At 48.3% G+C, this 27,165-nt stretch overlaps 1 protein-coding gene across 1 annotated transcript; it reads right to left on the reverse strand.

The window, feature by feature from the left end:
- Window positions 1-591: 591 nt before the first annotated feature.
- On the reverse strand, window positions 592-24,927 carry LOC115083834 (zinc finger protein OZF-like). The gene is made up of 3 exons (XM_029587859.1): window positions 24,633-24,927; window positions 17,707-17,833; window positions 592-2,778 (listed from the first exon to the last, which is right to left on the reverse strand). The coding sequence occupies exons 1-3, from the start codon at window positions 24,654-24,656 to the stop codon at window positions 1,484-1,486; spliced, it is 1,446 nt and encodes a 481-aa protein (XP_029443719.1). The 5' UTR covers window positions 24,657-24,927; the 3' UTR covers window positions 592-1,483.
- Between the last annotated feature and the right edge of the window lie 2,238 nt (window positions 24,928-27,165).

Below are 27,165 nucleotides of genomic sequence, written 5' to 3' on the forward strand. Positions count from 1 at the left end.
TTTTTTCCAATATGCACAATATAATTCTATCTTATGAACAAATTTCAATATCTTGAAAATCACCACTCTAGGCACCTAGTTGGCTTGCCGCATTTGCCCCAACAGATGTCTGCGTTCAATTCTCAGCAGGCCATGCAAAAGTATTAGGCCCAATTTTCGAGGTAGCCATGTTTCTAAAAACGGTATCAGCTCCTGGTCTAAAATCAACTCTGGAACCCCCACTAGTCTGAAATTGTTTCTTCTCGATCAATTTTCCAAGTCTTCGATCTTATCCAGCAAAACTTGGTTGGAAGCCTTCCCCACTACAAACTCCATTGCCTGATCTAGAATTGTACAAAGCCTTCCCCACTACAAACTCCATTGCCTGATCTAGAATTGTACACCACACATCTCTGTAAACAAAACTCTCCAAATTTTTCATGCATAATATCCATTAAAGAGAGGTTGGCCCCTTGCCCCCTCTTCTGTATATAGTATTTATTCTATTTTATTTCATTTTATTTATATATTTATTGCTCCATTCACCCCTTCTTTATTTTCCTACTCCAAGTTAAGGCTTCCTTGTTATAATGTAACTGTATGCTCCGTATCTCTTGTTGATTGGTTAATTGTATATTCTGCTTAGTTCATTGTAAACCGAATTGATTTGATTTGTATCAAGAAAGTCGGTATATAAAAGCCTTAATAAATAAATAAAAAATAAAAATTTGTGGTGAGAGTGGATTCAAGAGTTTGAACACAATTTTTAAAATCAGATATATGATTCTGTGCTTCACCAAATTGCTGTTTAAAATATTAATATCTTCTATTTGAGTGAAATGTTTGTTAAATTTCTCTTCCAAAACTTGTGTAACTACCATGGCTACCACCAATGAAGAGAAAGGAGAACAGCTGTTTCATTGTGGGATCTGCCATCTTGGCCTCGGTTTGCTTTGACTGCTCCCTCTCCTCCCACGGAGTTTTCGTGTGCTTAGACTGCTGCAATAATATTCTCCACTCGATCAACGAGATGGCACAGAGAAGCAAGGCTCAGAGTGCAATTTTTAAGAAGGTAAAAAAAAAAGCATGGAGGAAGTGTACATTCTGAGAAGAGCTAGAACACATACTGTATAGATGCATCCTGTATAGAGTATCACATGACCAAATAGGCACTGTTTTATTCTGGGTGATGTGCAGCCAGTATAGATTTATCTTTTTCTTCTTTACATATTTAAATAGTAGTGGTCACCTTGCTGAGACTTGGTCTAGATGTTTTACAATGAGGTCATCAAGTAACACTACTCACACTTAGTGAGAAAATTTTACACTGTTCAAATATTCTCCATCCCTCAGACCACCAACGCTCTCTTAGGTGATCTAGAATATCTTTCTTCAAACTAAAGCTTTTTCCATATTCCTTGCATAGAAAGGGACACATTCCAGTTTGGATTCCCTAGTGCTTTACAAGGCTTTCCTTCCAAATAAAGCTTTTCACACATTCATTTCATAGAAATGGTCTCTCTTTAGAATAAGGTCTCTCTCCAGAGTGGATTCTCACGTGCTTTACAAGATTTCTCTTCCTAATAAAGCTTTTCCCACATTCAGCACATGGAAAGGGTCTTTCACCAGAATGGATTTTCAGGTGCGCTACCAGATTTCCCTTTAAACTAAAGCTTTTCCCACATTCACTGCATGGAAAGGGTCTATTTCCAGAGTGGATATTCAGGTGCGCTACAAGATTTCCCTTTAGACTAAAGCTTTTCCCACATTCACTGCATGGAAAGGGTCTTTTCCCAGAATGAATTTGTAGGTGCCGTATAAGAGCTCCCTTCTGACTGAAGCTTTTCCCACATTCAGTACATGGAAATGGTCTCTCTCCAGAGTGAATTCTCAGGTGCTCTACAAGAGTTCTCTTCTGACGAAAGCTTTTCCCACATTCAGCACATGGAAAGGGTCTCTCTTCAGTATGAGTTCTTGGGTGTTCTGTAAGATTTCCTTTCTCATTGAAGCTTTTCCCACATTTCCTGTTTGGGAAGGAACTTTCTCCTATATGAATTCTCTGGTGTATCTGAAGATCTTCATTCCTAATAAAGTTTGTTCCACATTTAGTGCATGAATAAGGTCCCTCTCCAGTGTGAATTCTCAGGTGTTTTGAAAGAGATTCCGTCTCCTTGGAGCTTTTCCCAAATTCAGTGCATGAAAAGGATCCCTCTCTAATGTGCATTCTTGGACGTTGTGTAAGATGTCCTTTCAGAATTAAACTGCATGAAAAATCTCCCTTTCCTGGGTGATTTCTCTTAGAGATTACCTGGTCTGGTTTGTGAAAGAAGTATTTCCCATTGTCACCATAGAGAAATGGTCTATCATGATTAGTATGGATTGTGTGGTGTACTGGAAGAGACTCCTTCTGACTGAGGTTCTTGTCACAGTCTGTACGTGTATGTGGTCTTTCTCCTCCATGAACTCCATCTTGTGACTTTAGAGTTCTCTGATCCATGTAGCAGTTTCCACATTCATTACACACACACTGTTCTCCTGGTCTCTGGTTTCTCTGCTGTCCCATCATGTGAGGGATATCACTGGCACTTTGCTCACAGGGGGTCACATTCTGAGTGGAGTCTCTTGTTGGGTTTCTTAGTCCTTCCTCTGGTTTACATTGGGTCCAGCAGTTTTTCTCCCAGTCACAACATGGACAGGTGTTCCCGGCATCTTTCTCTGACACAGGTTTACTCAATTCCAGATGTTTACTGTGCTCCTCAGGATGTCTCTCCTCATTCCTTCTCTTGGACTCAGTGATTTCTGGATAAGAAAATAAAGAACAGATATTACTTTATGTGAGGGAGACTCACAGTGACAATGGTCAGGGTTTTCCCAGCATGGACAGATCTTAGAGCAGCTGTTCTCAAGGGCCGCCGATAGGTCTGCTGTTTAGGGCATCCCCAATGAACATTCATCAGAGCTACTTGCATTACACATGATCTAAGATCAAAATATATGCATAGCTTGCTTACCCTAAATACCAGGCAGGTCTGCGGGTTTTGAGGGATCCCTGCTTAAAGGGAACAGAAAAGTTATAACAGCTAACATCCCCTCTTCTCTGCACCACTTCAAGTAATGATTCAGTGCTTCAGCACAATGTTAAAGAACACTTCCCCCTTTCATTCTTTACTGATCCAATGTCCCAGCATGGTGTTAGGGACACTCTTCCCTCTGAACCAGTACTGATTCAGTATCCCAACATGGTGTTCGGGTACTCTTCTCTTTGCACTGGTAGCACAGAACCAGCATGGACATTCCTGTCTCCACATCGGAACGTTTTACATGAATGCTTTGACCATAAACTAAATATAACTATTCATTTGTATCAAGTTGGCAATAAAATGGTGGCCCTCCCTGGAGAACATCCTCATATGGTGGGGACCACTCACCTAACTGCCCCACCTATCCTCCATGTTTTAACTGGACTCTGCCTCACTGTGATTATGGTGGGAGGCAACAGTTCAGTACAATCCATTTGTCAGTTGTGTCCTGCGGAGGCTGGAAATCCCATCCAAGAGACAGGTTCCACGGGTTATGGGCACATTCTCAAATGTACTGGTAATTATACCTCTAACCCACAAGATGAATATACCCCTTTCCCCATGTTACTGCTTGACAAGGCTTACATCAAAGCACAAGGTGTTGGGCCTCCCTGTTGCCCACAGAGGAAACTTTCAAAGCTACTGTATCTTTCCCAGAGAAGATTAGGAATGTGCATTACTTCATAAATTAATTGCTTGCTATTGTCAAGAAACTGTATTTAAAAACCTTCACACACACCATGTCATTTTGAAGTCAGTACTTAACTGGCTTCTGGTGCTGTAGTGGGTAGGAAAATTGGTGATTATTTTGTCATAGATTATATAACACACTTATTTGTAAGTATAGAAGTTTTACTTATAAATCTGAGAATAAGCAATAAAAGCATACAATATTAGAGTTTGCAATAAGGAATATATACACAAAAATACTTCTCCTCACAGTTCACAATGTGATATAATTTTGGAGATCGGAGAACACAGGGTGCCAGGAAACCAGCAACAGCTCATCAGGCACTTCATTAACCACTGGTGATGTTCACAAGCTATTCTTCTGAGCTGTTCTTTTTCTGATTTCAAGCAGTTAACTTGAAGCTGGTCATTTTAGTTTGATTCTGCTGACTTTGTCCTAGTTTGTCTTTCCTTGGGCTTCTACCTATGTGTTCTTGAGGCCCCAACAGCAAGCAGTTAGGTGTGGCCAGGTGGCTACTGTCCTGTTTTTCTCAGATATATGCACAGTCAGTCTTCTGAGTAACTGCTCTCCAGTATATCTGATCTAAGGACTTGTTTTTTGTTGCAAGCAGGCTAAGAAAAACAGCATATTTTCCCAGAACTTATAGGTCTTATATCAGTGATTTATCTGCTTCATTACTCTCTATTGAGGCGTACTATTCTTCTGCAAGCTAACTACTGCTTAAAATAAGTTCACACTTGCACATAAAAATAAAGAGGTAACTAAAAAGAATTGCATGTCTACGTGTTTGCTGTTGTGCTTTTGATCATTTTTTCTCATAACAACATAGAGGGTACAATGCTGTATGAATTCTGCACCAATTCCTAGAGTATGGAGATAAGAGACAGTCTTCTCTCATAATCTGCATACAATTAATGCCCCAGATTGTTATGGAAGTGACTTTTCCTTCTAATTTGCTACTGCCCAGCACCCCAGCATATAGCGTTTTGAGATCGTTCTCTCTAATACTGAACAAATTCTCCAGCATAGGGATGGATATATCCCGGGTGCCAGTTTTCCTAGAAATGGTGCCTGGCAGTAGCCCGGGCCCAAGAAGATGCACCTTAGCTGGCCAGCGGCCGGCCTTCTGCCACCAGCTCACATATTAATGAAGAGGCTGGGGGGGGGGGAGGGAGGAAGAACAGAATAAACAGAAGAGGTTGGAGGGAGGAAAGAAAAAGAAAAGAGGCTGGAAGAAGGGGACAGCAAAGAAAGGAAAAAAGGAAATCTCCCCCCCCCCCCCAAAAAAAACCAAATATACAAAATGCTAAAATGTAAGGAAAAAAAGTGCCTGGCTCTTGAAAAGATTCCTAAATATGCTTTCCTAAATATGCTTTCACCCTGCCCCAGGATTATGTTGTGACCGGTCTTCTTAAGTAGTAAATCATAAGGAATCAGGGCCAGTCCAGTGGCTCAGTGTTAGTGCTGCGCTCTGCCATGGCATAGCTGGAAACTCTCTGGATTTCACCTGGAAAGCCCAGGAAATTGCATCAACTGCCAGGTCTCGCTGGAAACACTAGGAAGCTCCAAGCCAGCCGCTCCCCTTCATAAAGCTCGCAATGAACAGGAGGGGAGGGGACGGAGATGGGATAAGAGCAACTGTTTTCTGCTTGGCAGTTTCTGCTTCTGCATCAGCCTGCTCCTTGTTTCTCAGAAAGCCTGCAAGTTACAGGAGAAGAGGAATGAGCCTGAAGCACACCCTGCAGGTGGCATGTGGGGAGAAACTGGAACAGATACAGCTCAGTCTGCAGATATGAGGTTCCAGAACTTGGGATTCAGCTAATGGTAGAGTGAGGAAGCACAAGGCAGGGAGCTGAGCTTTATAAGAGATAGGCAGGGAAGGAGAGTGTTGGGATCATTCCTGGAAGGGAGGGACAGAGACCGTCAATTAATAGGGGGTGGGAGTGGGGAAGAGAGAAAACTGATATCTCCCTTCCCTTACAAATCAACAGCAATGTCACTGTGACATGTGGAGAAAGATTGGAACCATTTTGCAAGCTCCTCTTAAAATTTCTCACAATCCTCTTGTGATTTAACAACTTTGAATAATTTTGTGTCATTGGAAAATTTGATCACCTCACTCATTATTCCCATTTTCAGGTTATTCAATTGAAGGAAAGGACAGTGAACTATCTACATTCAGGAGGGTTGCTGGACCCAAGGCAGCATAGATTCACCAAGGGAAAGTCCTGTCAGACAAATCTAATAGATTTTTTTGATTGGGTGACTAGAGAATTGGATTGAGGAGAAGCGCTCAATGTGATCTACTTGGTTTTCAGCAAAGCTTTTGATATGGTCACGCATAGGAGGCTTGTGAATAAAATGAGAAGCTTGGGAGTGAGCGCCACGGTGGTGGTGTGGAATACAAACTGGTTGACTGATAGGAGACAATGTTTAATGGTAAATGGAACCTACTCTGAAGAGAGATTAATGTTAAGTGGAGTGCCAGAGGAATTGGTGTTGGGACCAGCTCTGTGCAATATCATTGCGGAAAGAATAGAAGGTAAAGTTTGTCTATTTGCAGATGATACTAAGATCTGCAACAGAGTGGACACGTCGGAAGGCATAGAGAGTATGAAAAGTGATTTAAGAAAGCTTGAAGAGTGGTTGAAGATTTGACAGCTGACACTGAATGCCAAGAAGTGCCAAAAAGTGTATATGATGGGAAGGTGAAAGACTGATGTGCACAGTCCAAGAGAGAGATCTTGGGGTAATAGTGTCTGGCGATCTGAAAATAGTGACAAGGCGAAAGCTAAAGCCAGAAGAATGCAGGGCTGCATAGAAAGAGGAATACCCAGTAAGAAAAAGGAGGTGGATAATAGAGATGTGAATCGTGTCCTCGATCGTCTTAACAATCGATTTCGGCTGGGAGGGGGAGGGAATCGTATTGTTATCGTTTGGGTGGTTAAAATATCGTGAAAATCGTGAAAATCGTGAGCCGGCACACTAAAACCCCCTAAAACCCACCCCCGACCCTTTAAATTAAATCCCCCACCCTCCCGAACCCCCCCCCCCAATGCCTTAAATTACCTGGGGGTCCAGCGGCGGTCCGGAACGGCAGCGGTCCGGAACGGCCTCCTGCAATAGAATCGTGTTGTCCTCAGCCGGCGCCATTTTTCAAAATGGCGGCGCAAAATGGCGGCGGCCATAGACCAACACGATTCGACTGCAGGAGGTCGTTCCGGACCCCCGCTGGACTTTTGGCAAGTCTTGTGGGGGTCAGGAGGCCCCCCCAAGCTGGCCAAAAGTCCCTGGGGGTCCAGCGGGGGTCCGGAAAACGATCTCCTGCCGCGAATCGTTTTCCGTACGGAAAATGGCGCCGGCAGGAGATCGACTGCAGGAGGTCGTTCAGCGGGGGTTCCGGTCCCCCGCTGAACGACCTCCTGCAGTCGATCTCCTGCCGGCGCCATTTTCCGTACGGAAAACAATTCGCGGCAGGAGATCATTTTCCGGACCCCCGCTGGACCCCCAGGGACTTTTGGCCAGCTTGGGGGGGCCTCCTGACCCCCACAAGACTTGCCAAAAGTCCAGCGGGGGTCCGGAACGACCTCCTGCAGTCGAATCGTGTTGGTCTATGGCCGCCGCCATTTTGCGCCGCCATTTTGAAAAATGGCGCCGGCTGAGGACAACACGATTCTATTGCAGGAGGCCGTTCCGGACCGCTGCCGTTCCGGACCGCCGCTGGACCCCCAGGTAATTTAAGGCATTGGGGGGGGGGGTTCGGGAGGGTGGGGGATTTAATTTAAAGGGTCGGGGGTGGGTTTTAGGGGGTTTTAGTGTGCCGGTTTTCCTGCCCTCCCCGTTCCCCCGATTTACGATTTTTTTGACGATAAATCGGGGGAATTGGTATTGTATCGTGGCCCTAACGATTTTTGACGATTTAAAATATATCGGACGATATTTTAAATCGTCAAAAAACGATTCACATCCCTAGTGGATAATGCCCTTGAACAGGTCCTTGGTGAGGCCTCATCTGGAGGACTGTGTTCAGTTCTAGAGCCTGTATCTCAAAAAGGATAGAGGTGGTCCAAAGAAGGGCACCTATCCCCTTCATTCCCCATTCTCTTCTCTAGCTGAAGAATTGTTTCACTTTGGCATTCTTAAGTGTCACCATCAGATCCCATTGGTGTTGCCTCTATTTGTCCACTATTAATTGAAGGCCACTTCTGCCAGTTCCATTCCCCTGCATCTAGCCTCTGGTGACTCAGGAAATAGACCTGTACTTTGTCGACTCTTGCTATGAAGGTAGTTGAGATTCCCAAAAGATGATTCTCTGCCCATTTTACTAGAAGGGCCGCTTCTCTCATCACCTGCTGACTCCTTGTCCTTCTTTGACTGTTCACATAAGCCACTGCTGTAGCATTATCCAAAAATAGTTTGATCGCCTTCCCATCTGTCTTTGGTAGGAAGCTCACTCAGGCCAGTCTGATTGCTCTGGTCTCCAACTAATTCATTGAGTATGATCCCACCAGTTGAGACCAGTGTCTCTGAGCCACCAGTGTGCTCCCCATCCTGATCTGCTCACATTTGACATTACCATGATCCTCTGTGGGAGCTCCAGACTGGTTCCTTTACCAAGTTGGTCTTGACTAACCACCATTTTAGGCTCCTCCTGGCCTATCCTTTCATGGGAAGTTCTCTCTCAAATTCCTGACTTTGTAGGGATCACCTGCAAAGGTTTCATATGGGCCCTTGCCAAGGTACTGTTTCCATTGGCACTGCCATTGATCCCAAAACCAGCAAAAATGTCCATTCTTGAAGGGTTGGCAAATTCAACACTCACCTTATTTGCCCCTGTAGTTTGTGTACTCTCTCATCTGTTAGAAACAGTCTTCCTTTCCTTGTGCTGAACCAGGCCCTGAGATACACTAGTGTTTGGGAAGGGCGACGTAACGTTTGGCTGGCTGTGGGAAAACACCACGACTGACCGCTCTCACTGCCAACACCACCGGCCTGCTACAATGCCATTTCTCCTTCACCGTGGCATGGATGCCGCCACTCCCACACGTGCCCATAAGCATGAGCACATGCAAACTCCTCCTGTTTTGAAGTCCAGGACTCATTGGTCTTCTGTAATGTGGGCCAACTCCTCATAGAAGCACTGTAGCTGCCCTTCAACCAGCGAAAGCAAGGAATGGGCCTGCAAACTGTCATTGTGGGCCCTTACTGTGCTGTGCTTGGCTTTCCAAAAGGGTCAGACTCCTGTGTGTTCTGGAGTCTAATTAGTTTGTACTACCTGCTATCCTTCAGCCATTGCCTTGACACTCCTTCCCAGATGGACATCCTGAATCTATCTTCTGGCAGTCTCTGGATTTTGGACTCTCCCATATCCTTTACCGGCTTCTCTAATTCCTCTCCAAACAATAACCTACCTTTGAATGCGTGTTTACTTAATCTGGCTTGGCGACTGAATCTATTGCCCAGTTCCTTAGCAAGTGCCTGGCGGAGACTATGAGGTATCTGTGAAAGGCCTTTCAGGAACTCAAAGAGGCATTTCTTCAAGAGCCGTGCTTACGCCACCAGATTCTCGACGACCCTTCATCATAGAGGTGGATGCTTCTGTCGTCGGGGTTGGTGCTGTCCTTAGCCAACATACTGACAACCACATCTTACATCCCTGCTCGTTTTTTTCGACGCTTTTTCCCTGCTGAGCAAAACTACGGGATTGGAGACAAGGAGTTATTGGCGATTAAATTGGCATTCGAGGAATGGCGTCCATGGTTCGATGGTGCACAACATCAAATCACGGTTTACACCGACCACGAAAACCTCGAATTCTTACGTCATGCACAATGCCTGAATCACAGGCAGGCCCACTGGTCTCTATTTTTTAATCGCTTCGACTTCCTCTTGCGATACCGTCCCGCGGACAAGAACACCCGCGCTAACGCACTCTCCCGTTCTTTTTCCATGGAAGATGTACCTGATACTCCGCGTCACATCATTGACCCTACAAGATTACTCCTCTCTGCTACCCACACGGTTCCGGCTGGGAAGACGTTTTTTCCCCAAGCACTCAGGAAAAAGATCCTCAGAAGGGGGCATGACTCTCTGCTCGGTCATCCTGGACAAGCCAGAATGCTTTCCACCCTGCAAAGGTTCTACTGGTGGCCCACCATGAAGAAAGATGTCCAGACCTAGGTAGAGTCGTGTCCTACATGTGCTCAACAAAAATTACTGATCGGTCATCCCTGGGGACTTCTTCAGCCACTCCCCGCACCTAGCGAACCGTGGATGCATATAGCCATGGATTTCATTGTTGACTTACCCATGGCCAACGGCAACAATACCATCTGGGGCACTGTGGACCGCTGTTCAAAGATGGCTCATTTCGTGGCACTACCCGGGTTACCTTCAGCTCCTGAATTAGCGAAGCTTTTCACCCACCATGTCTTTCGCCTTCATGGCCTGCCAAGACACATCCTCTCCATCTGAGGGGTCCAATTTACAGCAAAATTCTGGAGATCCCTCTGCAAACAATTTGACATCTCCCTGAATCTCACATCAGCTTACCATCCGCAGGCCAATGGACCTACCGAGAGGATGAACTGTACACTAAAACAGTTTCTCTGGGCATACGTTAACTCCAGACAGAGTGACTGGTCTAAGTTGCTTCCCTGGGCCAAATCTGCATTAAATTCATACCAGTCTGCTTCAACCGGATCTTCACCTTTCCATCTTGTTTCAGGAATTACCTAGTCGCACGCATGGGCCAACTTTCTACACGAAATGGCGGGAACCTCGGGAGTGTTCCTTCCGGATGACGTCATCCATTTGTTATATTTAAGCTGGTTGGCCCTTTGGTTTGACGAGTTAGCAAGGAGTTTCCTCGTTGCTGAATTCCGCTCCATCCTTGGACTTCTGGTTCCAGACTCTACACTTGGCGTGAGACACTCTGGGTACCTGCTCCTTGGGGGCCCTTCCTCGTCTCTGGCTATCCTGCTCCTCGGAGGACCTTCCTGCCTTGGACCTCTATCTGTCCCGCTCCCCAGGACCTCTCCTGGAACTACCTCCTGTGAGTACCTTACCACTATGGACTTCAACTATACCAAGCCTCATTGTGGGATCATCTTCGGTGTACCCCGTGCCACTACCGCATCATCCCAGGAGGAACCATTCTGGTATACCCTGCGCTGCAAGTCATTACCAAACCACCGCTCCAGGACCCTCATAGGGGATCCTGCACCTCGGACTACCATCTCATTACCACTACTGAGACACCTCTCCGGCGTACCCCGCTCTGCGGGCCACTACCGGATTTGCACGTCTGAGGTATCACCCTTGGGTATACCCCTCTGCTCAGAACTATACTTTTACTGCACCTCCCGCTCCGCGGGCTGTGCCTTTCTCTTCTCTTAATAAAGACTCTATTCCACAGCTGTGTCTGACACCACTGAGACCGCGCCTACTGACAGTGAGGCTCACAGGGCTCCTCCCTGTGGGCAGACACACCTCTCACCTCAGCCCAGCGTTCACACTCTTAAAAGTCATAACAATAAGAAGTTGCCATACTGGGTCAGACTGAGTGTCCATCAAGCCCAGCATCCTGTTTCCAACAGTGGCCAATCCAGGTTACAAGTACCTGGCAAGTGCCCAAACATTAAATAGATCCCATGCTACTGATGCCAGGAATAGCAGTGGCTATTCCCCAAACGTTTTTTTAAACCCAGCTACACTAACTGCCTTAACCATATCCTCCATGAACGAATTTCAGAGCTTAATTGCGCACGGAATGAAAAATAATTTTCTCTGATTTGTTTTAAATAACCGATTCACATTTACCTGTTCTAGTCCTCTCATGATTTTTGTTTTTAATAATTGAAAATGTTTATTGGATGACATGATATAAACACATATAAAAGAGCATAAGATGCATGTAAATGCAACCATTTTCCTCTCAGGTATACATAAAAATCAACCCCCCCCCCACCCCCCACAGAGCATGACAAGATCATCACTTACATAGAAGAAAACTAGAACAACTGCACAATACAGCATATGATATGATAAGCAGCATTACCTAAAACGCAGTAACTTAGAAAACAAAACAAGATCATACAGTAAGTACAAACAGAAGAGAAAACCTAAAAAATGAAGGAAGGAAGGAATAAAGGAATAACATCAGCCAGGAGCATTGAGCCCCATAATACTGCTCAATCATAGGTTCTAAGCCATGTTATAGAAGGATCCCAAGTTGCCTTGAACGTCTGACAATTGGATGTGCCATAAAGCAGTTAAGCGAGCTAACCGAATAATATCCATATAGGCGGTGAGTCCCCCTCAAGACTGAAGGAACCTCCACCTGTTTCCGAAAAGTGGCTAACTCACAACGGGCCGTGAGGATCACTTGTTGGAAAAAACGCTTATTCATATTAGATAGAAGATTAAGTAAGGCATGACAATGTTTATTCATATTGGATAGAAGATTAAGTAAGGCATGACAAGGATCACCAGTGACCTTCACCCCTTCTAATTGCGAAAACCATTCCGTAATTTGCTTCCAAAAGAAAACTATCTTCTCATATTGCCACCATATATAGAAAAAGTGCCAATGCCACCAGTTTCTCCAGCAAATATCTGAAACATTGGGGAATAAACGGTGCACTCGGGCTGGTGTCAAGTGCCATCGATATATTAATTTATAGCAATTCTCTTGTAGGTTGACTGATATAGAGCACTTGCCAGCATACAAGAAGACGGAATCCCGGTCCTCAATACTCAAAGGATGCCTCAAATCTGTGCCCCAATCACGTAAATGTTTAAAGGGTTCATTTAGTCGGCCATTAAGAAGATTATTTCAAAAAAGCACTAAAACACTACCTTTTCAAACTAGCTTTCTCAGATCTGTGTGAATAACCTTCTTCAAAAGCTCGGTTTACTCATTTTTTCCGTTTAAACAATTTTTATTGGTAACCAAACAGAGATTTCATCTCTTTATCATCTTACATTATTTTAAAATTAGATGTTGTTGTGCCTAGGTCGTTCTTTTATATTATTTATTTTATGTTCATTTACCAATTATGTATGCTTTAATTTGTAACCCGCCCCGAACGTTGGAGGGCGCAGGAAATAAATACTTTTAAATAAATAAATACATAAATTTATAATTTGGGAAATCAGGCCACATAAGGTATCTGCTTATTGGAAATAGGTCTCAAACAGAGATCTGGTCCGGCGAAGGCTATCTGCTCTCAGCTAAGAATTTATAAAATGTTTAAGCTGTGCATAAGCTAATAAGTCCACATGCCGCAAGCCGTATTTATCTCTATCAGCATCAGCAGTCAAAAAAATTACCCTAACAAAAAAGATGTTCACTGTGAAAAATACCTGGCCACGAAGCAAATACCTTGGAACACAATCCTTCTGGAAAGGTGGTATTGTGAAAAGGATGAGTGAGATAGAAATAAGAGCTATTACCAACCAATAGGGACCTCCATCGAGACCATACCCCCATGCTAACTTGTAAGGTAAATGGGAAACATGATAGCGGTCTCCAAAAGGATTTAGGTTGCTACGGCAAGGCAGATAAAGGCATCATGCCTTTATTCAGCTTGGAGAAGAGACGGCTGAGGGGGGATATGATAGAGGTGTTTAAAATCATGAGAGGTCTAGAACGGGTAGATGTAAACTGGTTATTTACTCTTTCAGATGGTAGAAGGACTAGGGGGCACTCCATGAAGTTAGCATGGGGCACATTTAAAACTAATCGGAGAAAGTTCTTTTTCACTCGACGAACAATTAAACTCTGGAATTTTCTGCCAGAGGATGTGGTTAGTGCAGTTAGTATAGCTGTGTTTAGAAAAGGATTGGATAAGTTCTTGGAGGAGAAATCCATTACCTGCTATTAATTGAGTTGACTTAGAAAATAACCACTGCTATTACTAGCAACGGTAACAAGGAATAGACTTAGTTTTGGGGTATTTGCCAGGTTCTTATGGCCTGGATTGGCCACTGTTGGAAACAGGATGCTGGGCTTGATGGACCCTTGGTCTGACCCAGCATGGCATGTTATGTCTACTAAAGCTTGTTCTAACAGAACCCATTGCTTCACAGAGTTCTTCCTATGCATATCAATCGGTGCCCTCAACTGGGAGGTACCAAAATACCAAGATAAATTGGGGACTCCAAGACCTCCCTGCAATTTCGGTTGAAAAAGAATTAGCCGAGCCACCAAATGAAATCATACATCTTTTTTTTTCTTTTTGTCAAGAATGTAATATTGCAGTAGAAAGAAAAATGGGAAGAGTAGAAAACAAATAGAGAAATCGGGGTAGGGTATTCATTTTAACTACAGCTAGGCGACCCACATCTCTATCAGTAATGGAATACCGGAATCCACACAAGCCACTGTAATTACCTCTTTAAACCAGGACACCACTGTAGCTCTAGTGGCTGCCTCACCTTTCCACACTTCACTATGTAGGATAAAAAGATAGCAAGACTTCCTGAAAGTGCTAGTCACCTGGAGATATCTTAAAAGAGGTCTCTTCACATCCAAGGGGTGAAAAAGTGCATAGTCTTCTGAATCTACCTGCCTGAAATGAAGGCAAAGAAACTGATTCAAATGGAAATCTGAAACTGGGTGTATTTGGACCCTATCCTTTCTAATCAATAAGAAAGGCTCCCTACACGAAAGCACTTGCAACTCCAATATCCTCCTAGCTGAACAAAGACAGCCTTCAAGGTAAGCAGTTTCAAGAAAATAGTCTTAACAGCAAACTGCGATCCCACCAAAACTAAGTTCAGATCCCAAAGCAGAACCAGAATCTGGAGCCGAGGTCTAAATATGCTTAACACCTCTCCGAAACCAAGAGTCATCCGGATGAGAAGACAGAGGCTTTCTTTGTATTCGTCCTCCATAACAAGCGAGAGCCGCCACCTGTACCTTTAGGGGTAGATTTTCAGACGAGCGCGAATAGTCTACTTTTGTTTGCGCTCCAGGCGCAAACAAAAGTACGCTGGATTTTAGTAGATACGCGCGTAGTCGCGCGTATCGGCTAAAATCCTGGATCGGCGCGCGCAAGGCTATCGATTTCGTATAGCCTGCGCGCGCAGAGCCGCGCAGCCTACCCCCGTTCCCTCCTAGGCCGCTCCGAAATCGGAGCAGCCTAGAAGGGAACTTTCCTTTGCCCTCCCCTCACCTTCCCCTCCCTTCCCCTACCTAACCCACCCGCCCGGCCCTGTCTAAACCCCCATCCTACCTTTGTCGGGGGATTTACGCCTCCCGGAGGGAGGCGTAAATCCCCGCGCGCGAGCGGGACTCCTGCGCGCCGGGCCGCGACCTGGGGGCGGGTATGGAGGGCGCGGCCACGCCCCCGGACCGCCCCGGGCTGTAGCCACGCCCCCGTACCCGCCCCAAAACGCTGCCGACACGCCCCCGCAACGCCGCGTGCTCCGGCCCCGCCCCCCGACACGCCTCCCGACACGCCCACTCCGAAAACCCCGGGACTTACGCGAGTCCCGGGGTTCTGCGCACGCCGGTGAGCCTATGTAAAATAGGCTCACCGGCGCGCAGGGCCCTGCTCGCGTAAATCCGCCCGGTTTTGGGCGGATTTACGCGAGCAGGGCTCTGAAAATCCGCCCCTTAGGGTATTAAGAGCAAAGCCCTTAGAAAGGCCTTCATGCAGAAAAATCCAGAATTAATGGGAGTGATGCATTCCCAGGAATACACTGACATCCAGAGTGCCAATCCTCAGAAATTCTTCAAATACGCACATAAGTCAAGGAAGTGGAGAACTTTCTGCCCTTTAGGAGCGAAGCCACCGCCGCCTGAGAATAACCTTTCTTCATTATTCGTGTCCTCTCAAGGACCAACCCATGAGATGAAAGCGGTCCATATCCTCATGAAAACATGGAACCTGGCAAAGTAACTCCTTGTGAGAAGCAGGCCTTAGAGAGCTGCTGCTGCCCAGCAGATGCCTGAGATCCATATACCACGGTTGACGAGACCAACTTGGAGCAACCAATATCAACAGCCCTGGATGACTTACAATCTTCTGAAGTTCTCTGCCTATCAAGTTCCCAGGGTTGATGCTTGTAGGTTCATAGTATCCATATACCCTACAGCAAAACCAGGGGGATGTAGGTAGCCATTAGCTTCAGCAGCTGTTTAGATTATTATAGTAATGTTTGGAGATAAGATATGGGGGATGGGAGAGCCTATTAATTGAATTAAGTTTGGAGTGCTTTCATGCTCATCTACCTAACAGGCCAATACAGTACAGTGCACTCCGACGGAGCGCACTGTTAGCCGGCATTTGGATGCGCGTTTCGGACGCGCTAGCTTTACCCCTTATTCAGTAAGGGGTAATAGCGCGTCTGAAACGCGCGTCCAACCCCCCCCCCCCCCCCCCCGAACCTAATAGCGCCCGCAACATGCAAATGCTTGTTGATGGCTCTATTAGGTATTCCTGCGCGATTCAGAAAACAAAATGTGCAGCCAAGCCGTACATTTTGCTTTCAGAAATTAGTGCCTACCCAAAGTTAGGCGCTAATTTCTCCGGGCAGCGGGAAAGTGCACAGAAAAGCAGTAAAAACTGCTTTTCTGTGCACCCTCCGACTTAATATCATGGCAATATTAAGTTGGAGGCCTCGAAAGTTTAAAAAAGTAAAAATTTAAAAAAAAATTTTTAAATGGTCCAGTGGCTGTCGGGTCGAAAACCGGACGCTCAATTTTGCAAGTGTCCGGTTTCCGAGCCCATAGCTGTCAGCCGGCAAAATTGAGCATCGGCTATCAAACCCGCTGACAGCTGCCGCTCCTGTCAAAAAAGAGGCGTTAGGGATGTGCTAGTGTCCCTAGCGCTTCTTTTTACCGCCGGGCCTAATTTAAATAAATTAACTTACTGTATCGCATGCACAGGAGAGTGTCCTGTGTGCGCGCTGGAAGAGTGGGCGTTCGCCAGCTCTCCCACGTTTTTACTGTATCGGCCCTTAAGACAGGATGAGAACAAGAACTGACTTGGATAAAGTGTGATATCCTACAACTAGTCAAGCTTTCATGACTGACAGCTTCGTTTTCAAAGTCTTGTGAGAATGCCAAAGAAATTTGGGCTTTGTGTGGCTAACACTCTTCAAGGGCCAAGAAGTGCCGGAAGTGATCATCTGTTCTGGGGACAGCGGAAACAAAGGGAGGGAAGATGGGAAGAGCAAGAGCTGACAGTAGTGCAATCAGTGGGCCAGATTGTGAGATAGAGACCGTATGTTGGACAAGCCTGCTCTCTCCATTTATCTCTAGCGCTACCTCTCCCTCATCTATTTTCTTACTTAATTTCCTTCTTTATCTACCTCCAATTTTCCCTCTTGCTTATATATTTCCTCATCTTTTTCTTTTTCTCTCTCTTCTGTAGCTGCTGTTTATTCACATATTGCTCCTGTTGGCTTTATCCAATTTTTCTGTCTTCCCCTATTCTTATGATCTGCTCCTCCCATTACCTCCTCTGACCTACTCCTATTTTTTCCTAAGATTTCTCAATCTGTCTTTTCTCCACTTGTCTCGCTCGCTCTCCATCACCACTAAAATATTTCCTTTTCTCATTTTCTTTCCATGACCCCTTCAGTTGTGTAGTTTAATACACCTTCCAATCTTCCTCCTGCCCTCTCACATTCCCTTCACTTTCTCCCATTTCCCTATGCATTCAATCTTCTCCTCTAGCCTACTTCTGACCTGCTCACCCTTTTCTCTCCCTCCTTTTAGCCTCAGTCACCCACCCTCTTGTTTTCTCTCTTTCTGGTCATGTTTTCATTCATTCCTCTCTCTCTCAAGCTTTTACATTGGAAAATATCACAGAAAAAGCCTTGTTTGTAGCAAACTGCAATAACAAAGGCTTTCACTAAGATTACAACCAAATGATATTCTGTTCTTCCTACTGCCTGGTATTCTTTTCTGAAAAAAAAAATATATATATACAATAGTCTTACCTAGTGAGCTCAGCATCTGATAATTCTCCTTCATCACATCCTTGTAAAGCTCCTTTTGCCATTTTTCTAAATACTTCCACTCCTCCTGGGAGAAATAAATGGTGATGTCCTCAAAGGTTACTGGGACCTGAAACACAAAGCATATAATGCAGAGTCATATCACAAAGTCCTAGAGAAGAATTATATTTTAGGAGATCTTTCAGTGCTCTGGATCAGCAGGGCAAAGGGAAAGGTTCCTCTCAGGCTAATTTTAAAATGACAGCTCGTGTACCCATACATGCGCATATCGGCACGAGTGGAGATATACTGCAATTTTAAATCATGCGCGCACTTGCATGCGCATGTTTTAAAATACTCCTGTGTGTAAGCATGTGCCTAATCTTAAGAGATTGTTCAAGAAAACATACTTTGCACATCTTTCCTAGACACTTTCGGGCTTTATGTGCATATTTAGGTGGATTTTAAAACATGCTTGTGCGAGGGCCAACCCAGTTTTTCCAATTAGTCCCCCAGTTTGCCTAGTTAATATTGAGGTCATCAAGACCCATCTGGTTCTTCATCCTGCATGCCCCCAGTTGACCCATAACCTTCACCCTATCCTGTAAGCCCTAAAACTCAGACTTGCTCCTCATCAGGAGCAGCAATAAAGTTATGTGGCTAACATCGCAGTCTCTGGTTTTAAAAAGAAAATTATTACTTACCTGCTAATTTTCGTTCCTGTAGTACCATGGATCAGTCCAGACAGTGGGTTATGTCCCCAATCCAGCAGATGGAGTCAGCCCAAAGCTTCGAGGGGGCGTCACCATAAATACTACTACCCCCTCTGCAGGAGTTCAGTATCGAGTATATCAAAGCCCGAGTAAACCGAAACCCCCTGCTTGGATCAAGTTGAAACAGGACGGCAACAATAAGCCGCTGAGTGATAACTGAGTAAACTGAAAAACCGACCCACCAACGGGTGGTCGGACACGAACATAGCGTGTCAACCTCCAAGGGAGTAAACAGTGACAGGGAAAACTGGAAACACGTAACAACAACAACAACAGCAGTAAGTGCACTACTGTAAAAAAGGAGACACAGCTGAACAGACTCAGCATCCACATACAGTCGAGCAGGAGTAGGCCCTAGGACCCAAAACGCGGTGGGCGTCTGGACTGATCCATGGTACTACAGGAACGAAAATTAGCAGGTAAGTAATAATTTTCTTTTCCCTGTATGTACCTGGATCAGTCCAGACAGTGGGATGTACCCAAGCTTCCCTAACCCGGGTGGGATCCTGCGAGACCTGCTCGTAGGACCTGTTCGCCAAAATGTCCCTGGACGGACGAGGCGAGATGTAGTCTATAGTGTCTCGAGAACGTGTGCAACGATTTCCAGGTGGCCGCTCTACAGATTTCTTGCGAAGACACCGAGCGACTCTCTGCCCAGGAGGCCGCCTGAGCGCGTGTCGAGTGTGCTACGATGCCGGGTGGGGGGATCCGCCCCACCCCAATATAGGAGGCGGCAATGCCGGCCTTCAGCCATCTGGCAATAGTCGTCTTCGAAGCCTGAGATCCCTTGCGGGGACCGGACCAAAGGACGAAGAGATGGTCAGAAGTCCGGAAATCATTCGTAGCCTCCAGGTAGAGCCTCAGGGTGCGCTTGACGTCAAGGAGACGAAGAGACCGCGGCTCCGACGAAGAGAACGATGGAAGTTCCACCGTCTGATTCACGTGGAACGCAGACACCACCTTCGGAAGGAAGGAGGGGACAGTGCGAAGTGAAACACCCGAATCAGAGAACCTGAGATAAGGTTCCCTACACGACAGGGCCTGTAGCTCCGAAATACGCCGAGCGGAGCAGATGGCCACTAGGAACACCGCCTTGAGGGTGAGATCCTTGATCGTCGCATTCCGCAGCGGTTCAAACGGAGGTCCTGACATAGCGCGTAGTACCAGATTGAGACTCCACGAGGGACAAGGATCGCGCAGTGGAGGCCGCAAATGCTTGACCCCCTTGAGGAAACGGGCGATGTCCGGATGCCGCCACAGAGCTCCTCCGTCACGCAGGAGAGAGCCAAGAGCGGCCACTTGAACCCGAAGCGAGTTGTAGGCGAGCCCCTTGTCCACCCCTGCTTGCAGGAACTGGAGGATCTGAGGAACAGACGCTTCCGAGGGTCTTGTGTTCAGGCCGGTACACCACAGCTCGAACACCTTCCAGACCCGCACATAGGCCACCGACGTTGAGGTCTTCCGAGACCGCAGCAGCGTGGATACTACCGCCTCCGGGTATCCCCGTCGTCGGAGGCGACGCCTCTCAAAAGCCAGGCCGCAAGACAGAAGAGTTCTGCCTGGTCGAAAAATACTGGTCCCTGGTGGAGAAGTCGGGGAAGATGGCCCAACCGTATGGGCCCGTCGATTACTAGGTGGAGAAGGTCCGCGAACCAAGGACGTCTCGGCCACTCTGGCGCGACGAAGATGACAGTCCCCCGATGAACCTCTATCCGTCGTAGTAGCCTTCCCACCAGTGGCCACGGGGGGAACGCGTATAGAAGTAGCTCGGCCGGCCACGGGAGCGCTAGGGCATCGACGCCCTCCGCCCCCCGTTCTCTCCGGCGACTGAAGAAACGAGGCGCCTTGGTGTTTTGAGCGGATGCCATAAGATCCAGGTGGGGAGGACCCCACCGCCGAACGATCAGCTGCATGGCCTCGTCGGAGAGGGCCCACTCTCCGGGATCCAGGAGCTGGCGACTGAGGAAATCCGCCTGGACGTTGTCCACTCCCGCTATGTGCGAGGCCGCCAGTCGGGCCAGGTGTCGTTCCGCCCACTGCATCAACATCTCTGCCTCGAGCGCGACCTGCGGGCTGCGGGTTCCGCCCTGTCGGTTGATATAGGCCACCGTGGTCGCGTTGTCCGACAAGACTCTGACTTCCCGATTCCGAAGGAGTGGCAGGAAGTGAATAAGAGCCAGCCTGACCGCTCGGGTCTCCAGACGATTGATGGACCACGTCGACTCCTCCGCGGACCACGTCCCCTGCGTGGCGCTGCGGTCGCAGACTGCCCCCCAGCCTGCGAGACTGGCGTCGGTGGTTACCACTACCCAATTCGGAAGGTCGAGGGACATGCCTCGAGCCAGATTCTCCGGGACCATCCACCAGTCCAGGCTGGTCCGTGCAACCTGGGGCAGCGGGAGTATCACCTGGTAGTCCTGCGAAAGTGGCTTCCAGCGGGATAGAAGTGCCCTTTGTAGAGGCCGGAGGCGCGCAAAGGCCCATGGAACCATGTCGATGGTGGAACCCATCACCCCCAGGAGCTGTAGATAGTCCCAGGAAGTGGGCGCTGGTAATGCAGAGAACCGCTGTATGTGCTCCCGCAGGGCGTGCGCCTTGTCCTGCCGCAGAAAAACCGCCCCCAGACGGGTGTCGAAGGTCGCCCCCAAGAAATCCAAGCGCTGCGAAGGCACGAGGGAGCTCTTGGAGAAGTTCACCACCCATCCTAGGGACTGCAGAAACTCTATGACCCTGGCCACTGCCGCCTGGCCATGCCGGAAGGACTTCGCCCGTATGAGCCAGTCGTCCAAGTAAGGATGAACTAGAATACCCTCCTTCCGAAGGGCAGCCGCCACAACTACCATGATCTTGGTGAAGGTACGTGGGGCCGTTGCTAGGCCGAACGGAAGCGCCACGAATTGGAAATGCTGGTCCAGGATCTTGAACCGGAGAAGGCAATGGTGTTCTTGGCGAATGGGGATATGAAGGTAGGCCTCCGTCAGATCCAAGGAGGCCAAAAACTCCCCTCGGTGTACCGCCGCGATCACCGAACGCAGCGTTTCCATGCGGAACCGGATCACTCTGAGGGATTTGTTGACTTCCTTCAAGTCCAGTATGGGGCGGAAGGAGCCGTCTTTCTTTGGTACCACGAAGTAGATGGAATAGTGGCCCGAGCCCACCTCTCCGGAGGGTACGGGCACAATGGCGCCTATCTCCCACAGTCTGTCCAGCGTCGCCTGCACCGCCTCTCGCTTGATGGCCGAGCCGCAGGGCGAGAAGATGAATCGACCCTTCGGAGCGCGGACAAGTTCCAAAGCGTAGCCGCGTCCTATGGTGTCCAAGACCCACTGGTCCGAGGTGATCCGTGCCCACTCCTCGTAAAAGAACGCCAGCCGCCCCCCAATCTTGGGGACGGCGGAGTGGGCGAGCTGAACATCATTGAGAGGACTTTGGCGAAGGTTGTCCCGCCGTGGAAGCGGGGCGCGCGGGGCGGCGCCCGCGAAAGGAGCGAGACCAGGGCTGAGACCTGGGGGCAGAGGGCCGAGCCGCCGCCGGCCTATAACTCCTATAGCGCCGTTGCGCTCTGGCTCTGGTCCGAGAGGACGAAAACGCCCTGCTGGAGCGATATCTGTCTTCCGGCAGGCGATGGACCGCGTTTTCCCCCAGAGACTTGATAAGCTGGTCCAGATCCTCGCCGAACAGGAATTTACCCCTGAATGGCAGGGAACCCAGACTTGACTTGGAGGACGTGTCCGCCGCCCAGTTGCGGAGCCATAGAAGTCGACGTGCCGCCACCACCGAGGCCATGGAGCGGGCAAGGACCCGAAACAGATCATAGGAAGCGTCTGCCCCGTATGCCACCGCAGCTTCCAGTCTATCCGCCTGGGCGGCTTCTTCGGGTGGCAACACCTGAGACGTGAGCAGTAGCTGCACCCAGAGAAGACTGGCTCGCTGGGCAAGCGAGCTGCACATCGCAGCCCGCAGCCCCACTGCGGAGACCTCGAAGACCCGCTTGAGGAAGACTTCCAACTTGCGATCCTGCGTATCCCTTAACGCTGCTCCACCTGTCACCGGAATGGTCGTCCTCTTCGTGACCGCTGACACCGCGGAGTCCACTCTGGGTACCTTGATGAGATCCAGAAAATCTTCCGGCAGCGGATATAGCCGTTCCATGGCGCGGCTACCCTTCAGAGCGGCTTCCGGGGTGTCCCATTCCCTGGTGAGCAACTGCAGGAACGACTCATGAATGGGAAAAGCCCGAGCCCTCGGGCGAAGGGCTGCCAGCACCGGGTCTCCCTTCTTCGAGGAGGTGACTACAGCGGGCGCGACGGGAGCTGGCGGGTCCGGCGGGGGATCAAGGTCCAATCCCTGAATGATCTGTGGGATCAGGTCATCCAGCTCGTCCCGCTGGAAGAGGCGCAGGGTGCGTGGGTCCTCACCCTCAGACGTGGAGTCCCCTTGGCCCGCCGCCGCGGGGTCCGACCCAGGGGAGGCTGGTGGTGACCCAGGCCCCCCCGAGCCCACGGGAGCCGTGGTTGGCTGGGGAGCTGTGGGGCCCCCACACCCGCCGGGGCGGGGGGGGCCGGATAGGCGGACGAAGGTCGCGGGAGCTTGGGTGGAGGCGGATCTGCGGGCGCAGCCAGGTCCTGCAGGTAGGCTGTATGCATCAGCCGTATGAACTCCGGCGAAAATCCCGGCCTAGTCGGGGGGGCCTCCGCGGGTGGGGGCCCCGAGGGACCCTGCCCCCGCGGGCCTTCCTCCGGGTCTGTCTCCGGCACTAACCTCGGGGGAGAGCCCTCTGAAGCCACCTCGTCCCCCTGCGCTGCCTGGGCTCCTTCAAGGCGCAGCGTATGTAAGATGGTCGCCGTTCCCGCCATGAATGGGGGAGGGGCCAGCCCGCGCCGCCCGGGTAAGGCTGTCATGGAGGCCCGCTGTGTGAGGGGCCGAGAGGTGCCTTCCCCACCGGGAAGGCAGCGAGCACAAATTCCCTCCCTTGAAACGCGCGATCCAGGTTCCCCACAGGCCGAGCAACGCGCCGGCCGCGGCATCTGGAGCGCAAGGGGAACAGCCCCCGACAGCCCCGAACGCCTTGAAAAACCCGGGGGGGGCCGCGAAACGGATCGCCGCTGCGGGGGGGCCCGGGTGGCCTGCGCTACCCGCCAAAAATAGAAACGGCGCCGTGGGGGGGCCCTCCTGGCCGCACGACCCGCCGGTGATGAGCAGCCCTCTCCCCGGTGCAGCCCACGTGGAGCCGCAAAATGGCCGCGGGAGAGGGTGAAGACGCGAGGAGGCCGGAGCACCGGCAGCCGCGTGTAACCTAGCTGCAAAGGAAGGGGGAGAAGAAAATCACACTTACCCCGCAGCAGCCCCGGACAGCGCCGGTAGATAGAGAAAGGAGAGACAGAGCACAAAACAGAAGCCACGCCTCCCCAATCAATCAATTAACCTAATTAATTTTTTTTTTTTTTTTTTTTTTTTTTTTTTGTAACACAACTTGATCCAACCAAACAAACAAACTCAATAAAGCCTCCAACCAAGGGAAGCAAAAGAACAAAGGAACAAGAGAATCGGGAGCAAGCCCAGATTCCACTACTCGCATCTGCTGGAGTCAGAAGATACTGAACTCCTGCAGAGGGGGTAGTAGTATTTATGGTGACGCCCCCTCGAAGCTTTGGGCTGACTCCATCTGCTGGATTGGGGACATAACCCACTGTCTGGACTGATCCAGGTACGTACAGGGAAATACGGAGTTAAGCGCGTAACTGTTGGCCCTGCCCTGAAACACCCATGCCCCACCCCTTTTCCACCTTATTTTTGAGGCACGCACATGTATATACGTGTATACTTCAAGGCTTTTAAAAATTTGCATTACTTCTGCGTATGTGGGCATTTTTCCCATGAATAATGCTTTTAAAATCAACCTCTAAATGTATATAATTCACAATTACATAACACACAGTCCCAAAGTAGAATTATATGAACTTAAAACTAGTTACATATAGAATCAGGCACAAAATCTCACTTTTGGGACTCCCTGATCTCTCGCCTTTCACTCAGGAGGGTTCTAAAGTATCTTTTCTGCATTCCACGACTGCTCCAGGTCCTATTAAATTCAGGGCTGACTCTGTAGTGTTATACAGAGAAGAGAAAGTTGGGGGGAGGGGGGCAATCTCCTACCTGAGCAGAAGCTCCTGCAAGCATTTTCCTCTTTGCTTTTGCTGCTTTCAAGATTAGAAATTAATTGGGGGGCTCTTTCTCAGGCTGGGGAAAAGCTGAGTGTTTACATCTTGCAGTGCAAATCGGGGGCTGTTACAGGGGCAGGAGGAGGACAGAAGCTGAGAATTCGGGCTGCAGGTTTCTGATTTCCAGCTGTGAGTCTGCAAATGAAAAGACGAAGGAAGAAAATACTCTTTTGTGAGTCTGTCTCCAATACAGGACACTTCCTCTTCCTGCTCGGCACTGACTGATGACATCCATAGTGGAGAAGCCCTACATTGTGGTAACAGAGTGATGACATCACACAGAGGGCGGAGCTTCACCCACTGCTGGCACTGCAGGATCCTTGCTGCAATGAACGGTGGAAGAGTTTATTAAAATAGAGGGAATCGGTCTTGATAGTTAGAAATCAAAATGCTCATGGGGTCAGGATGACCAATTTGGAAGAAAAAGGAGGAAAGAATAGGAAAATAGCATGTAAATTGGTGACTAGGAGTGATAGAAGCATAACAGACAGGATAAGGATATTTCTTAAGATGCTACTTTGGAAATAGTTTAGTGCTGTTATTTTACATCTGATTATACATTTAAGATATGTAAAGGGAGAGTCCAGGAAACCGCGAAGAGTGTCAACAGTTCGGGGATGGCCCTTAAGGGGAGAAAGCCCAAGAGGGGACTTTTCCAAAAAATTGGTGGTCAAATTTTTTTTTTTTTTTTATATACAAGTGGCACCAAATTAAACAATATTTCATTCATTTTTCTTTTTTGTTTCAAAAACGATATAGGCAACATCATAGACATTTCTTATCTAATTTCAAATAACAGCACATCTTTAAAAGTATGCAAGTAGTGTTTCCAGATTAAAAATACCAGATTGCAATCCCAAACATTACTGTGAGTCAAAACCAGTGCACTGAACTGCATTAGTTGGTACAGTACCCTGACATAAAAACAAGAATTTGCCATATGGGTCAGACTGAGGGTCCTTCAAACCCGGCATCCTATTTCCAACAGTGGCCAATCTAGGTTACAAGTTCTCAAAACAAATAATCCCATGCCGCTATCGTGCACTGATAAGTACGCTGCCCGTTCCCTCCGAGGCCGCTCCTTCCCCTCCCCTCCCCCCCCCCCCCCCCCCCCCCCCGCACCTTCCCCTCCCTAACCCAACCCCCGGCCCTATCTAACCCCCCCCCCCCCACCTTTATTCGAAAGTTACGCCTGCCTCCGGGCAGTAGTAACTTACGCGCGCCGGCTGTCTGCTGGCGCGGCAGGCCCCGACACAGGCCGCTGTGTTGGGGCACTTGGTCATGCCCCCAGACCATCCACATGCTCCCGAACACGCCCCTGAGCCAACACCTCGCCCCTAGCTATGCCCCTGACCGCCCCTTTTTGCAAGCCCTGGGACTTGTGCGCATCCCGGGGCTTGCGCCCGCCGCCGAGCCTATGCAAAATAGGCTCGGCGCACGCAGGGGCGTTTTAAAAGGGTTACGCGCGTACCTTATTCGCGTAACCCTTTTAAAATCCGGCCCTAAGTCTATTTGGTTAATGACAGTTCATAGACTTATCTTCCAGGAATGTATGCAAGTCTTTTTTAAATCCAGTTATACAAAGTGCCTTAACCATATGCTCAGGTAATGAATTCCAGAGCTTATTTGTTTGTTGAGTGAAAAAGAATTGTCTCCAATGTGTTTTAAATGTGCTACTTATTAACTCATAGAGTGTTTCCTTGTCTTCTTATTTTTTTAAAGCGTAAATAATTAAGTTACGTTTACCCTTTCTATTCCACTTATGATTTTATAGACCTTTATCATATCCCCCCTCAGCCGTCTCTTCTCTAAGATGAACAGCCCTAACCTCTTTAGCCTTTCCTCATAAAGGAGCCATTCCATCCTATTTATCATTTTGGTCACCCTTCTCTGTACCTTTACTAGTGCAACTATATCTATTTTGAGTTTTGGTGACCATGACTGTGCCCAGTACTCCAGGTGCGGCCTCACTATAGAGCAATCCAGAGGTATTATGATATTCCCCACTTTATTCTCCATTCCTTTCCTAATAATTCCTAACAGTCTCTTTGCTTTTTTGACTGCTGCTGCACACTGAACCAAGGGTTTCAAAGTATTGTCCATAATGTCGTCCAGATCCTTTTCCGGGTGGTAAATCCTAATGTAGCAGATGCCCTCCCCCAGTCCGCCCATCAGCTGTCACTGTCCCTGTACAGAACACACTTTAGAAGCAGTGATCCATACCCCTCAGTCCCTCCTACTTGGAGGATCTGGATTGCTTCTCTGCACCTTATTTATCCCAACCATTTTATTATACATTGAAGCAGAGCATGTTTTGGACGCACGTTCACAACCCCTTATTCTATAAGGGGATTAGTGCATCCAAAACGCGCATCCATCCCAATGCAAAACAGCGCTCATCACGTGCAAATGCATGTTGATGAGGCTATTAGCTAGCACCCCCGATCTAAAAAAACACGTGCGCCTGA

Source organism: Rhinatrema bivittatum, chromosome 2 (genome assembly GCF_901001135.1).
Source record: "Rhinatrema bivittatum chromosome 2, aRhiBiv1.1, whole genome shotgun sequence".
NCBI classification, from domain to species: domain Eukaryota; kingdom Metazoa; phylum Chordata; class Amphibia; order Gymnophiona; family Rhinatrematidae; genus Rhinatrema; species Rhinatrema bivittatum.